At 31.4% G+C, this 16,977-nt stretch overlaps 1 protein-coding gene across 1 annotated transcript in view; it reads left to right on the top strand.

The window, feature by feature from the left end:
* The window catches only part of LOC143227365 (dynein axonemal heavy chain 8-like), a 73,721-nt gene extending 58,427 nt beyond the window's left edge, over positions 1 to 15,294 (top strand). The window contains exons 17-18 of the mRNA XM_076458819.1: positions 5,012 to 5,199; positions 15,208 to 15,294. Coding sequence (XP_076314934.1) covers positions 5,012 to 5,199; positions 15,208 to 15,294 — 275 coding nt within the window. The remainder of the gene's footprint in view (positions 1 to 5,011; positions 5,200 to 15,207) is intronic.
* The last annotated feature ends 1,683 nt before the right edge of the window (positions 15,295 to 16,977 follow it).

Raw genomic sequence — 16,977 nt, 5'->3', positions numbered from 1 at the left:
TTACGTATATATACATTCTGAAATAACCAAAAACTATGTACTACCTTATCAACACCACAAAATTTAACTATTATTTATCAAACTGTGTTTGGGTTAAATTAATATGAGATTTTGAGCTCACTAATACCTTACCTTTCCTTTTGGAATATAGTATGAAAAGAAAGAGTTTACTGTGCAAATACTTTGCAGAGGCTGAGTAAAACACCAGGAGGACATTCTAAGCTTTTGATTGGTTATACATATGCCATTGGGTGAGATAGGCATGTGTAAGGGAGTATTTTTCAAAATTGAAGAGATTGGTGGGTTCACTTTGGTTGATTCAATAAATATGTTAATATCTCAGAAAATAGGAATGATAGGAGGTTCTTATCTTACATTATAGCTTGTCAATATTGGTAATTTGAGTATGTAATTTGTAAAAAATTATAGACTTTGTATTTGGACATCACAAACATCTAATTTGAACTAGTACTACATTCAACATATGATGTGACACAAAAATTGATATTTGGGATTTTTTAAAATATTTGCTTTTAAATTAAGAAATTAGCAAATGTACAATACTAAAATTTGAATTATATTCTACAACTTGATACCAAACTTATTGACATACACTCATAAAATAGTAGTTCAATAAAATTTTGAATGCGAGTCAACAAATGCTATATCATGACCTTTGACCTCAGACTCATGTTGGTAGGATTAAGAACTGGCCTAAGTCCTTCTTTGCTGCCCCTTTAATGTCTAAGGTGTAATCTGTTTGTCCTTTCTCGTAGAGACTTTAGCAGCTGGTCAAAACATCTTCCTTACAGTATTCCTATCGGTATCATCAGCTCCCTTAAGAAACTGTGAACTACAAACATCAAGACAGGTTGAAAGTACATGGTTCGGGGCATTAGAGTGATGAGCCACTTTAGGCAGCTCATTGTACATTTCTGCATAGAGCTCTTAGTATCATAGGTTGCTGAAAAGATTATTGATCACTTTTAAGTATGGAAAATGAAATCCTTCATGGTTAATGGTATTCATCTATAACTGCTTGTTGTCTCATCTGCAGGGAAAAATCTCTGCTAATGTTCATTCTCCATTAGCACACCAGCTTTTATCTACTAATTACTGGAAGCTTGAAGCAGAGCTGGGACCATGATGATCAGACTAACAACTGTATTTTCCTTTTCCAAGATTGGTTCTGAGAGAAAATATTACTGCTGGGAATTACTGGATGCACCAGATGCAAGTAATTCCCCAAATCTGTGGCTGCAGGCTTCATAATGTCCTGCATCTGAACAGCTTTGGCAAAATTTATGTTTGCAGAAGAGGACTTCTCTTAGACTTGTCATCTTTTCCATACAGCTCTCTCTCTCTCTCTGTCAAATTCTCCATTTGGTCACCTGTACTTCTGAGCTAAGAATAAGCCATTTTAATCATAAAATCATTATTTTAAGCTCAGTAGGTTAAACAGACTTTAATACACATTACCAACACTGAAACTCTACAGTATATTCTATGGTCATGGCACCAAAATTTCACTTTTATGGTATTCTTAGGTAAAACTCATTTGTGTGTGATAGGATGTTTTTAGATATATACAACTGTTTCATTTAATTTTTGTATGGGAGTTATGATTTAGATAGTTATAATGCATGTGTGTTAAATGGGTGATAATTTATTGCATTTTTGCTTACATAACTGTACATGCATCATTTGTGTAATTCATCAGATGGTGATTGTTGTGTTTTTTGTGTCATGTTATTAGAACTTTAAGTTTTTCTCATCATAACGTCACATAGCTTTTGAAGGTTTTTTGCCTCAGTTGAGCTAGATATTAATATGCATCAAAGCAATTTAGTGAGAAAGTGAGTTAGACAGATATAAACTGAGTGATTGTGAGTTTAGGAACAATTTCTAAAGGAAAATTATCACAGATTGTAGTTCAGTAACAGAACAAGAAAGAATTTGTCTCGTCAAAAGATGTTCAAAAGTAATTGGACCCATTTGTGTGTACTTTGACGAAAAGAAACAATTATTTAGAGCTCTGGATGCAACTGTTATAATCAGTTGTGTAGAGAATTTATGTACATGTGTTTGACTTGCTTTGAATATCTTATTTTAGAACAAATGGATTATGTGCTGTCCATTTATTGTTGAAATTTATCACCAAGAAGTGACAGACACCTATTGTAAAGAAACCAACCCTCTATATCAATCCTAACAGATACTTTAATAACTGGAATGAAAATGTAATTGTGAAGTAAATGTGACAGCTTAATTGTGTTCTATAATGTATTGAATAACGAGACTGGATAAAGTTTCAAGAAAATTTCAAATTGTATGTTTCTAAAAATGAAGAACAAATAATGCAATGTTTATACTTGCATGGACAGGATTACCATCAATTATCTGTTAGATTGTGTTCAGTCCTACAGATTTTATTCTCTCAGTACTGATCTTTGTAGAATTAAAAGAACATGATGATCTCAAAATAAAGCCTTAGCTCCTAGAGTCAGGCTTGAGTTCAACAACGTAACTCAGCTTCATTGTTGAGTTCACAGTGTCATTTCATGACCCTTGTCATATCACAGCATGCACTAGCTGTTACATACAGACATCATCCATTCATCCAGCAAAATATATTACATTTGCCAATGATTTGTCCACACAAACGTGTGGTGTTACACTAATATCCTCTTGGGCAGGATAGATATTATCTACTGTGGAAGAAAAAGAAACAAAACAACTTCAGAGATTTTCTGATTTGTGTTTATGCCAAAAGAGCACAGAAACAAGGTAAATTTTTTTTAAATCTCCTAAATAACTAAAAGCAGACAGGAAATATATGTTTTTATATCACAGACTTGTATTTTACATTGTTTACAACTGTATATTTCTATGTATATAATGTATCTTTTTAACATTTTTGAAATGTTTATTCACAATTAACCATGATTAACATAACAAAAAATTAATTCTCATGACATTACTGATTGATATCCCAACTTTGATGAAGAATGATGTTGGTCATGAATTGATCATAGCTCTAATTTAAATTGTGTAGAACACCTATAAGACCTTTTTGAAGTACATATGTACTTCAAATCCTTAACCAGTATATAACATCAAAGACTTGAAATTACATTATCTTCTCTGCATGCTGATAAAACATATGGCCCAGTAATGTAGAGACTAAGCAATATTGGACACCATACTCATTGCTGAGTATTTATTTAAGACAAGTTGATTCAGTCAAATCCAAAGTTTAACATTTGAATTTATGGATATTTCAGTTTGATGTATTGTACTTAACAATACCAACATACACATGTATTGCAACTGAAATTAATTTATTAATTGTATTCAAAGAATGTGATGTTCATCAAAAATACATTATCTTTGGTTATTGTTAAATTGTTAAATTTATTACTTAATTTGTTTTAAGTATTGTGGGCAAGCTGTGGGCTTAGTCATTGGATTCTACTTTACACTTGTTACAAAGAAATGTTTTTTTAGATTTGAGATCATGCTATTACAAGTGGAACGCACAAGCCACCAGTACAAGGAAGTTTACATGTGGAACAAAGAACCTCCATAAATACAATTGAATACAAATAAAAAAATTCTTTATTAATATACTATTGCATATTTCATTTATATTGGAACTCTCAAAGTTCTCTTGAAACAACACTAACTCTAAATCACTCCATTCATCATTCTGAAGAACTAAATGCTTATTAATAAGACCTTCTGTTATGTTCAGTAGCATAGTCACAACATTATTTATCAACGACATTAACATGAGAAATACTTTTAGTTATAATCTGTATAATAGTATTAACAATTTTATAAAGATATCTTTAAGTAATTCCACTTTGAGCATTTTAAAACATACTACTCATTTAGTAAAATTAATGTTCTTCACTTTTCTTACTTTATGCATTATTGAGCCTTAATGAAACACTGTTAGTCTAGACCATAATTAGCATTTGTAAAAGGTGTTTTTGCGGCAAACTTCTTGTAGATTCTGGATTACTGCCATCTTTTGTGTTCTGGAGTCAGAATAATTCCCTTAAGCAACGAGTTGCAGATTTATGGTTGTGTTAACCTAGGGACTAATAATTTTTGTGGGCCCTACATCCCATGTAGTTTTACATGGAATAAAATTGTCAGTGGGTCCTCATTAAGATGTGAACCCTAGGGCTGAGCCCCCTCCTACCTAAACACACCATTGCAAGAAACTTCTAATTTTGGTATGAAACACAGAATTGTATACACAATTTTAGTGTTCTTCCAAGTATTCAAGAAGTTTAGCAGATCTAGCTTCAAAAGTAGTTATTTTAACTCAATTGTACAAGTGGGATCTTGCAACAACAGATGGACTATTTTATCAGACTGTAACAAAAATCCATTTTCTGTTAGCTCTCACAGAACCTATTTCTGTCTCTTATTTGATATATTTGGCAAAATAGTCCAAGAAAATTAACTTACGGTGTAGAACGACAAATTGTGTCTCTTCACTAAGATTAATTCACTCTGATTTTCCTCACTGTCTCATTAACTGTGTTTGATGATGCTTTGTCAGGAACTTTTTCTAAACAGTTGAGGTTTTGTCTCAATATACCACGTCTCTTTGTCACTGGAGCCCATAGCTGTGATTTTTTTCATCTCTGGGTCAAAATATGGAATGTGTTCTAGGCTAATTACTATGATAGGTTTCAAGACTGAATTCTTCCTTATTTGGTATCATGGTTCATTACTGTATTTTTTAAATAAAATTTTCAATGTGTATTACACTATAATAATTAAAAAATGAAATTTATCTCATGAAAGCCTTTAATTATGTATATATTTAGTATTTGTATTCCAAAAATACTTGGCTTGTTTTATGGGCCTGCATACTTTTTTCATGCAACACTTTATTAAAAAATGATGTTTACCTCTTGAAAACTATTAAATAGGTATGGACTTAGTTTTTGTATTCTAAAATACTTCATTATAAACTTGGCTTGTTTTATAGGCCTCCAAGTAACAATTTTGGTTGCTCATCCTGAAACAAAGGACATTTATGTTAATTTTGATCCACTGATTCTTCAAACAATAAATGAAGCACAGCGACTTTTAAAGATGGACTTAGATATACCAGATACAGTGGTGTTGTTATGTCTTGCACAGAAAAAGCTCAAATCAGCTTATTGCCAAACTAAGGTTAGTAAGTAAGTTATAATAATTTGAAATTCCTTTGAACACAAAGTATCATAAATTGTGTGTATTGAAATAAGTAAAAGTGTTTTAGTTATTTTAAAAAGTTACAGAAAAATATTTTCTTACAAAGATTAAAATAAGATATAATTTATCAGAGTACTTTCTGAACATTTTAGTTTCTTTATAGATACTAATGTCTATTAGCAATCAAAACTATATCATATTATAATTATTGTCAAAAACTATTCAGATTTTATCTAATTATTATATTTAATTAGTTCTACATATGTGGTTGCCAAAATATTAAATTAAAAATGCAATGAATAAAATGAGATTTATATTGAGCTATAAATGAGTTAATATTTTTGACAAATTTGTTGATCTGTGGTTACTATAATGAATACAATAAATTAACTAAAAGTCCCATTAGGAGTTGATTTATAAGTCTAACTGTAGATACATAACGTTTTTATTTAATTTCAAAAGTAGCAATTTGTTTGCTTATTTTATTATGCTATTATTAACTCTCTTCAGAGCTACCTGTTTAAATCATGACTAAAAATCAACCACCTAAAGACTAGAACTAATTAAATATACTTAGATAAATATGTGATTTGTTTATCCTTTTCTTTGTATGTGTGATTTTTCTTTATTAATATCCTGAATTTGTGAGATTCTGATTTACAGACCTTTGAATTTATTATGTTATCAAAATGAAACAGATTATCCTTTTTATATATTTCAATTATAATTCATGGTTGGTGGCTTTCAATAGGTACATTTGATTAATTGTTTCTAATTTTTACTTGTTGAAAGTTCAGAGACATACAGCTGCTATATTTAAATCATAATGCTCAGCTAATAACTTGTTTGTTTATTTATTATTAACCATATACAGCATAAGATTTATGTGTAACCACAGCAAAACTTGTACCTTAAGATTCAGCAATGCCATGTTCAAACATACAGTATTTATGTCTTAAAGATATTTTACATACATTTGCACTGTCCAGTTTTTTTCATTGTATATAAAGGAATCATTTATTAGATTCATAATAAAGCCTTATATATTCATTTGAATATGAGTAAACCTATTCACATTACTGATTTCATGCTCAGGTTTACATGCTTATCAAACAAACCTAAAGCTACAGCTTACCACTTACTGATGAGTTTTTAAATTTATGAGTGTAGAAAATGTATGATCACCATTTTCTCATCAATCTTAAACAATTAATGAAAGTGTTCATTTAATTCGGGACTTTTGGACAATAGTTATAAATTACCTTTTTGATATTCTAGATTTACTTAGTATAAATTATTATACTATTCCTTGATGCTGCATTGTTCTTTAGTCTTGGTAAAAACAGTACTGTATATTTTAGACTTCTGTAAGTATGTATATTTCTAAGCTAGTAGTTTTTGAACTTTTCTAAGTTCAAATGAAGAACAGTTTAAATCTAACTGAGATAGTGATAATTCTGACTGTAGTACCTGTTATAGATTATCCATTCTAGGAACTTACATAGTACTTTATGGGTTTGTTGTACTGTATTCTAATTGACCTTCTGTATTGAGAACTATCTTGCAATTTTCATATGGAACTGTTACCATTCTCTGATTTCTCAGCTACATTCTCTCTTCATTGAAGAAGTTTTGACTTTTTCATTCTGGATTAATTCTAACATTTAAGAAGAATAGTTTATTTCTTGATTTTGATTCAAGACTTGCTGTAAACATTCTGTCTTGTCTTTACTACCTGTTTTGATCGTGCCCATTTTCATTTAACTTCATTTTGCTGTTAGGTCAAAGCTATTTATTTTTCCATTTAAACATGGTTTGCCTCTTAATTTCCTTTTAGACACACATTTTGCCACTATTGTGATAAACTACAACTATGTTTTTATTTTAGATTAAGTATTTTAATTTATTCTTACTTTCATATGTGTCTTGTCTCTCATTTTTTTTAACCTACAAGGTATTGATTCATATATGTTTCAAGATATTAGATCAGTAAACCTCTAGTTTTTGCTGAAATCAAGTGAGTTTGTGTTAACTTTATTTATGAATTACCGTAAATAACCTAGATAGAAAAGGTTTCGGTGCTCTAACTTGGATCTAAGAATTTTGGAAGTAATAGGTGGTTTATGTTTACAGTTTCCCTGGTGATATTTTCTTTCCTACTGCACATTTTGAAATATTTTATAACAGATGCCTCTGCATTCTGGGAATGACTTATTGAAGAGGAGGAAAATCAAACAGAGCTGATGGTGAGGACAGAGTAACTAATTAACTTGGAGAAGTCTTTTATTGAATTATGAGTGCTCTTTGGCACTGCAACAGGTATTCCAAAACTTTAAGCTCTGTACAACTATCAGGATATCTGAACATGGTCAATTAGGTACTGCCTGGTTATTTTGTTTGACCTTGAACTAAATAGTTGAGCTCAAAATATGCAAGTGGAAAACCATCTAAAAAGACAAGATTGATGATAACTTTTTTAAGACAAATTTGGGAATCTGTATAATCTAGCCAAGTATCCTGCTGCCTCTCACTTGTAAAATGCTTTGAAAGTAATTAGAGACAAGGTAATTAGAGACTTTAACTCAGCAGACTTACTGTCTGGAGGTGAAACCATAATTATTAATAGCAAATGATTTGCTGGCAAGGCCCACATTTGAGGTTCTTTGTATAAGCTATGATCCATCTCTCTGTAAGAGAAAGATCTTTGTTGCCTTATGCCAATCTGACTTTATGTTTAAATGGCCTTGTATAGAAATAATGTTGCTATGGGATTGCAGTTTTCTAGTGAGAAAAAATGGAAGTTCAACTTTTATCAAAATGTCAGAATTCCAGCTGAGAAGGGCTAATATTTGTGGTGAGATTGGCTGTGAAATCACTTGTAGGAAATAATGCATATTTTGGTAGTTTACCTTTGCTACAACTGAAGGAATTAGCAAAGTGAAATATTTTATACCTCAATCTTGTAAGAGTTAAGCTAAAAAATATATATTTTTATTTTTAAATAGTTTCTTCTGTTAGTTGCATGATATTTCTGAACCCAAGAATAAACAATGCAATATTTGCTGCTTAATCTGAATGCTTTTGCACTATATATTGTGGAATACCTGAATATGATCAACTCTGAAGCTGGGAAGCTATTCTGTCAATAATTTGATCCAGCAGAAAAGTGAAACATCTGTTGGGTAGAATTTAAGGCTTATAAATCACAGCATGGTCATTTTTGGTATAGGCACCATCTGTGACTATACAAGTGTCTAACTATCATCAGAATAAATTAAATTAAACAATAATAAGCTTACAGAAAAAACAGGCTATATTTCCTGTTAGGTTTATCCAGTGATCTCAAAACTTTTGATAAGATTTTACATCTATGAATATTTACTCTCTAAAATCCAACTCAGTACTGAAAGTCAAATATTCAGTAAGTATTTAAAACAATCCACCTTTTTCTCTCCTTAACGTAAATATTCTTATTACATATTATAAAGTCTTAGGCTAATTAGGCTTTATAACATCTAAATATTTGTACCTTAAGAAGAATCATTACTATGGCATTGCTTTGCCACATCTTACTCTTAATCTGAGGGTCACAGGTTCAAATCCCTGTCCCACCAAACATGCTTGCCCTTTCAGCTGTGGGGATATTATAATATGACAATAAATCTCACTCTTCATTGGTAAATGATTAGCCCACGAATTGGCAGTGGGTGGTGATGACTATCTGCCTTCCCTCTAGTCTTACACTGCTAAATTAGTTACAGCTAGTGCAGATAGCTCTCATGTAGCTTTGTGAAAAATTCAAAACAAACCAAAACATTCTTTTTTAAAGTACTTCTCTGGTCTGTGTATTTTGAACAATATGCTAAAAATCTGATATTACTAGCTTAATTCTTTACATCAGAACTGAATGGATATGCATAACTAGGTTTATAATTTACTAGTATTTTTACACTTCTTGTGTCTAAGTCTTTTATATATCTACATCTGTTAAATAATACTTTGAGATGTGCCTAGCTTGAAAAGATTCCCGTACTTCCTATGCATGATTACCAAGAACTTTAACTGTTTAACTTCAGAACCTTTCACACATTTACATGTTTAACTGCATAAACATCTATAACATATTTACATATTAAACTAATATACTGCACTTGTTCAACAACTTCTATGGGGGCTAAGGCACTCCTTTAGTTTTTTAGCTCTAGGCATATACGGTTGACAAAGTTGTTCCTGTTTTTCTTTTCTTTTTTGTAAGCAAGATACTGACTGCTTTAACTGGATTGTAATTGATTACCGAATATTACTCATTTGAACACTCAAAAACTTTCTAGAGATTCTGCTTTCAGTGAACATCTGTATTTGTTTTTTATTCTATTTTGGGCATTAAAAGTCCTTTTGTACTCAACACTTGTAACAGCTATACATTGAGTTATTGTACACAACTTTGTAAACTCTGGCACAGACTCTGAGTAAATAAATCTTTGTATGAGCCTGAAATCATACTGTTTGCTTGAGCTTTTCTTTGGCTAAAAGTTTGATGATTTGTTTTGTTTTTCTCTTTGTTTATTCTCCCCCTATTTGTTCAGTGCCATATAACAATGCAAAAGCCTCAAGACCTTCTTCACTTACCAATACCTGCTGAATTTACCACTGCTGGTTCCAGCAAGAGGCTAAAGTCTTTAAAAAACTTACTGTCTTCTTTTTTGAATCTGTGTTTTATATTCTTTTATAGATTTGATATGTAACTTTTTCAAGTCTGACAATTCATTATCAGTGTTTTTGGAATACTTCTTAAATTTTCTCCATTCACAGAAGCACTAGTTTTTTCTTCTTCTTTTAAGTTACATGCAGTCTGTCATGCTCTTTATGGCATTTTCATCTCATGATTCTAGAACATAGCTGTTATTGCTTTGATCAATGGCTGTATTTTACTAAGAACCAAATTTCGTTTTTGTAACAAAGAACACCATGAATATCTAGCATAAATGACAGCGGCACTATTGCCTTATTTTCTGAAAAGTACTTGTGGGGTAGTACATGGGCAGTAATATTTTTCTCTTCTGCAAAGTTTGAAAAGGTAACTAAGAGGGAATTATAACTCTCATACACAGCTTCAACAATATTTTAAAGCCCAAGTCATCTTATGCTGTGTGGCTCTTTTATTTAAGTTGAGGCTCACCTAACAGTTCTTGAATACTATTAAGCTCTAAAGTATGACTGTACCCATTCATGAAATAATACAAAGAGGTAAAATTATATCTAAATATCTTGAGATGATTCAGCTTAATTGAATTTGTCACAGCTAAGTTTAGGTGATGCACAATACAACTGGTTTGTACTGCAGAGGGGGGAGTACTTTATTTTCTTATGCACACCAAAACCTGTCATTGTTGATGTACCGTCTGTTGCTAGAGAAAAAAATTTAGCGTAGTGAAGCTCAAGGCTAGTGAGGCACTTTATCAGGTGACTCATAATTGTGTGAGCTTTTTTATCCTCAGTGGCTACGTTGTTAAGAACTTAGTTACTGCTTCATCATTTTTCACATACCTTATACATGTTGATAAATCTATCATTATTGCATGTGTCTCGGACCGAAAGATTTCTTCTGTAAGTGACCTCTGAATAACTATGTGTTTATGACTATATATCATACATTGTTACATAGGCTACATTCTTATATTTGATATTTGCTTCATTTAAATTTTGTAATTCAAGTAAACTATCAAGTTTATCAAATGGAAACTCATTCTATGATACATAAAATATTGTATGAAGAAAATTTGCTGTCATCATCTGATACAGAGATTGGTTTATTTTCCTTGTGAAGATCACTGCCATACATTTTACACTTGTGAACAGATTACTTCAGTAAACCTTTCTCAACTTGCTGCTCTTTTGAAGACCGCCCATGCCTCTCAGTACTGTTCTTCAGAATATTTGATGATTCTTCATTCACCCATATTCTCTCACTTTTCTCTCCATGCAAATACTATACTTGAGTCTCTTGTTTATCCCTTCACCAACCACCAGAAACCATGAATTTTTTCTTCTGAGACTGAATTGTCTTTTCAAAAACAGTTGTTCAAGAGTGTTTCATTATTGCTTGTTAATCAACTTCAATGTAAGAAATAATGAGAGCATCTATGATTTTGTGAACAGTTTTTGCACTGACTTTCATTTTATTTTCTCAAGTGAAATATTTGTTTAGCGAGCATATATTTGTTCTGCAGTTCTTCTTAAATCATTTTGATAGCACATAAACTGTTGATTAGATGACATTTTTGCTATGTATTGTGAGTGCTTGATAAAGCTGATAAAAATCAAAAAGCATTTGCCAATTCAGATTGCATGATACTCACTAGTTTCACTAAAACTAAAGCAACATGTCATATTTACCTGGATAGTGAGAAACCAGTTGCACATGCTTGATTAGCTTACATAAATTTATGCCAGATAAAACAGTGAATTTTTGTTGAAAATTTTCAAAGTATTTTTGTATGCCTAAATCTGATTTTTAATATATTACTTGAAGAAAAATATATGTGGATACACACAATGCATTCTAATCTAGAGCTGTTATCTACAGAGAAATATCTTTATGTTTGTTTCTTTAGTTGTGTTGGTTAGTTCACTGCATGTATAGTTGACTTATGCTGGCAAAATAACCCAACCCAGTTCTTTTAGAAGCTGCCTGAGGACACTGGAAAAAGAACAGAACTGTCTTATCAACACATGACTTACCAGGCACCAAATGGCAAAGACACTGGACATGGAGCAGCATAGAGTATCTCTAAGGGTTGGTATACTGCCAAAACCACTGTATATCATAGAAGAGCCTAAGACTATGCAGAACCAAGGGATGAACTGCTGGCATATCAGAGTTATCTGCCTATCATTTATAATAGTGTTTGAGTCCCTGGAAGTACCTGCAATTTTGTGCTTACAAATCAAGGGCATTATAATTTGGTGATGGCTGTAAAGGTGTGAAGGAGAGGTTCTGGCCACATTTGCAGTTCTACATGAGTAAGGCAGGGCAGATTACTTTTTATGAAATTTGAAGGTGGAAATTACTTAGAATGACTGGATTCCAGATTAAATTCTCAGTTGAGACAGCTGGGCTAGACTCTATTGAATAATTGAGTGAGGAGCAGCTGTGGAATTGCAGTACCTTTTGGATGAGAGAGACCTTCTCATCCTAACTGAAGCTGTTTCTATTGCAGTGTACTATTAATTGAACTTATAAAAAGGAGAAATCTTCAGGAGTAGGTACAGTCACTTCATCTCAAATAGAATACCCTACCCAGACACTTACATCAGTTTCAAATACATCTAGAGGTTAACCAGATGCATAAACATTCCTGCATTGTGATACAAACTCACTGGTGTCTAAGGAATGGGCAGAGCTTCCTGCTCTTTCCATTGGGTATATACTACAATTTATGACATTGATGCCTCTAACACAGGGGTTCCCAACCTTTTGGCACTCGCGACATGAAAATGTAATTGATGAAATAAAATTAATGTTATCCCAAGCTACTTCTAACAAGGCTACGCGACTCCCCTGCCTGGGGGTCACGAACAACCGGTTGGGTACCCCTGCTCTAACAGGTTATTCTAGAAGAGATGAGCAAAGAGATGTAAAATATTGAGTCATTTTGAGTGAATGCTTATACTATGCTAAGCAGCAATGTAGACAAGGCTATCAGTTTTGTACTCATTATAGTTTTGATACTGTTAACTTCTAAATCAGCATGTGTATCTTTAGAAGATTTGGAAGAATGTCAGTAAAGATTACAAATCTTTAACTTACAAAAAAGCATATTTTTCAGTAAAGTATTTTAAATAAACTAAAAAAGAAAGATTTGTCTGTGAATATATCATCTTTTTTTTACTATTATGTGTGCAAAGCGATTTTCATGTTAAGATTAACAAGACTTTTTTCCATCTTAAAAATTTCAAATTTCATTTTGTGAAATCTCCTGAACAAATTTCAAACTTTTTTTCAGAAAATTTTATATTTCATCTGTTATTTCCTCTATCCTAACTTTAAAAAAGGTTGGTCAATTTGACTGATCCTGTAACCACCAAAAAAATTCAAATATTTCAAAATTACCTTATTTCCTTCCGAGAATGACTTGAAAATGTAACATGAAACAATGCTTGTTTATCCTAAGTAGCTTTAAACTCTTAATGCTATACATCTATTTATACTTAAATTTTATTGTTTTATTGCCCTTTAAACCATGACTAAGGAATATTCGTAACATTATAAGTTATAAATACTTACAGAAAGTGCAAGTCACATTATACTATCAAATTATGTTACCCATGAATTACTCCGTGCTGTTCATGTGCATACCTCATGATAATTTTTATTATATTATTATTAATATCTATTTCACCTGAAGTAACCAAAAGAATTTCCTGTTTCTGTATGTTAGTTACTTTTATAATAATGAATAAAGAATACATATGAAAAACAATAAATGAAGTATTTAACTGGGTATCTTTTTTTCCTTGTAGACAATCAATGACATTATCCCTTCTTTTTTCTCATACTAATTGCAGTAGTGCATTAAATAACCTTCATTAAATAAAATAATGCACCATTTAACATACAAAAAGCAGATAATGTCCCATAATTACCATAATTTTCCAGGCTTTTTAACTGTGCAACAAGAGCTATTACAAATTTACCCAAGCTTGTCAATATGTGTACTATGGGAACAAAGCTTATGCTAAAAGAGAAATTTATGAGTCTCTGTACAAAAAACAATGTAATATAATACGTTATTTGATATATGAAAAGCTTAGATTTCTGTTGGTTATAAATAAATGTAATAGATAACTATTGACAGATCATGAAAGAGAGGATGTGACAGGTGGGTGTAGCAAGAGGGATCTTTTTTTTTATTTGATAGCTTCATAACCAAACAAGATAAAAGGCTATAAAAGTGCTTTGTCTGAGCAATTATGATATTAAAATTAGTAATTTACATTAAATTTCATACTTATTGGAGGAATAGTAAATAAAGTAGAGAAGAGAGGATGCCTAGATAAAAAAATGTCACATTTCTAACACTAGAGAAAATTCAGGATTTCTTAAATATAGCCTTATAAAATTAAGTATTGAAAATGCATGTATTAAAATAGATTATTAGCTACAATTTTATGCTATAGTAATTAGTATAATGTAAATGGAAGGTAGTTTAACTAACTTTTGAATTAAGTCACTAGAAAAACCTTGTGATATGTGAAGTAAAGGATGCCCATGCATAGAATGGTGAACTAAGTGTTACACATTCTTAAAGAGATGTCATTTGAAAGAAAGTCTAGTAAAAGTAACAATTTATTGTCCAAAACAAGTATACACACAGTATGTTTGTGTTTAGTGTTTTAATGAAGATTATTCATTTTGTCTTTAACTTTCTACCTTGTATAAACTTTAATTGAAAATGTTGTCCAGTTAAAAGGCACTTGAAAAAAAAAAGAAGAATAAAACTGAGTTGCTATTAGTCTTTGAGTGAGAAAAAGCATTGTGTGAAAAAAGTTTAGTATATTACCTGTAGTTACTAGTTATGGTATGTATCTTGACAGTTGCAAGAGGTATAATCTATACATTCCTCTTTTATTACAACTTAGACAAATATTGAATTTGTGATCTGGATTTCAACAGGATGACAATATCACTAATGGTCTCCTTATTGTGAGAACTCTCTTTTGTTATGTAAGTAAAATAAAGATATTCATCCTAGAAAACAAAATGAAAATCAATTCTGATAAGGTTTTTATTTTTTCTTTGCTGTAGCTTAATCTACTGTATATATATCTTTCAAATTGAGGGTGCCAATCAGTAGATAACAAGAACTCTTATGTTTTTCTAAAGAAAATATATCTGCGACTGTCATTTGCAACAGTAAATTGCTGGCTGAGTCCTTTTCTTTTTAAGTAATCAAATTATTTTTAATTGTTGGCTTCATTTTCTAGGTAACTTTATTTCATAGAATTACAAAGCTAGGTCTTCAGCCTTCTATGAGCATTGAAGCTCCTCCCAGAGGAGGCAGGGACAACTAATACTAATCTTACAAGGTCCTCAATCTTATCAAGAAAGGCTACAGTCCTCAGGCAGCAATTTCCTCAAGATTTTTGTAGCTTCAATGCTGGAACTGTAAGAGTATTTTGAGATGAATATGGCTAACTGCATATGCAATGAATTCCTGGTTAATTTATGTATTGTTTTACAATATTGTCAGTCTCCACAGTGAAGAAGACTTTTTATTAATTTTTCAAGAGACTGCTGATGTCTTTGAGGGAAACATTCTCTGAACTGCACATCTGTAGTGTCCAAAAAGTCTGAAACCATAGAAATTTCAAAATATTTTACAAAATTTGTTCCATATGTTGCCCTTGTAATTCAAAGCAAGTTTAATTAACTGATAAAAATAAATAAAAACAAGAACACAGATATTTATTTTAAAAAAAAAAACTATATCTTGGCTCCTACAGCAAGTTTTAGTCAGTTTTAAAAATGCTATTAATTCACTGGTTTACACTAACAACACAGAGAACCACTTTTATATCTCTTGTCCATATAGATATTAATATTTGCAGCAATGATCAAGGACATAATTTATATAACTTTATTTCAAATATATACATTTAGCTTGCTAGATGGATGGTTCTTATATCTCCTTTCTTAGCTGCCAGTGATTAAATGTCTGTCTATGTTTCAAACACTCCTGACCAGCTTGTCCAAGACTGAGACAGCTTTAATGTTGTGTGAGCTTTCACATGGTCCTAGCTCAGAATGTGTTTGCCATAACTACTAATTTTGCCTAAAAGTAACTGAGTAGAAAATAGTTAAGCAAAAAAAAAACATATTTCTGTTTTTCAAAATAGATGGTAATACTTTGTCACAATTCAAAAGCGGGAAGTGGGTAGGACATCTCCCATTCATTCACCTCCTAAATTCAGCTAATTTTTCACATACTGTCAGTGTATAGGTACTATTTGAAAGTATATTTTTATATTACATAGAAAGTTTGTTAAGAAAGCCACTAAGTGTCTTTCACTCTAGTTATTCACAGGAGTGTGTCAGTCATCTAGAACATCACATATACTCTCTTGTGGAAAAGATTAATTGCTTTATAATACATCTTGTATAGAAAATGATCTTTTCTGCTGGTAGTTCAATTATGTCTTTGCAATATGACATCCCTTGTTTTGTAGAAATAGTAACCATCAGGCTTATGGGTAGCTTAGAACAACTTAACATGAACTTAACTAACTGTCGTAGGAAACTTGTCTTTTTTTAATGTTTGTTTCAAACAAATTTTATCCTGTGTACTTTAGGGACCTTGTATAGCTTAATTTAACTCCCTCCCTCTTTCTCTTTCTTCAATAAAGGTACAATACTTACTTTTTTCTATAGCTTTAATTGTTGGATGAGAAAAGATTAATTAACTGTGCAGACTTGTGTCTAATTTCCTTTTTAGTGTTAGACCAAGTGAAGTCAGGCTTGTGCTCTGTAGTATATTTTCTAGTAAGCCTCAAATTACTTGTGAGAAAATCAGTAAGTCTGAGAATATCAAAATATTTTGATTTGTTGTTGTTTTTTAGTTTCTGTTATTCTCTTGGCATGTGCAGTTGCATATGTTCCTCTATTTTCTTGTCTTGTCAGGTTGAAACTTTGAATTCAAGGATTTTTTTTTTTTTGTGAGTCCAGTGACATAGTACCAAGATGAAGATGTAGGAGCA

This window comes from Tachypleus tridentatus, chromosome 9 (genome assembly GCF_004210375.1).
Source record: "Tachypleus tridentatus isolate NWPU-2018 chromosome 9, ASM421037v1, whole genome shotgun sequence".
NCBI lineage: Eukaryota > Metazoa > Arthropoda > Merostomata > Xiphosura > Limulidae > Tachypleus > Tachypleus tridentatus.
The sequence above is the reverse complement of the archived record's forward strand: the minus strand, read 5'-3'. Positions and strand labels throughout refer to the sequence as shown.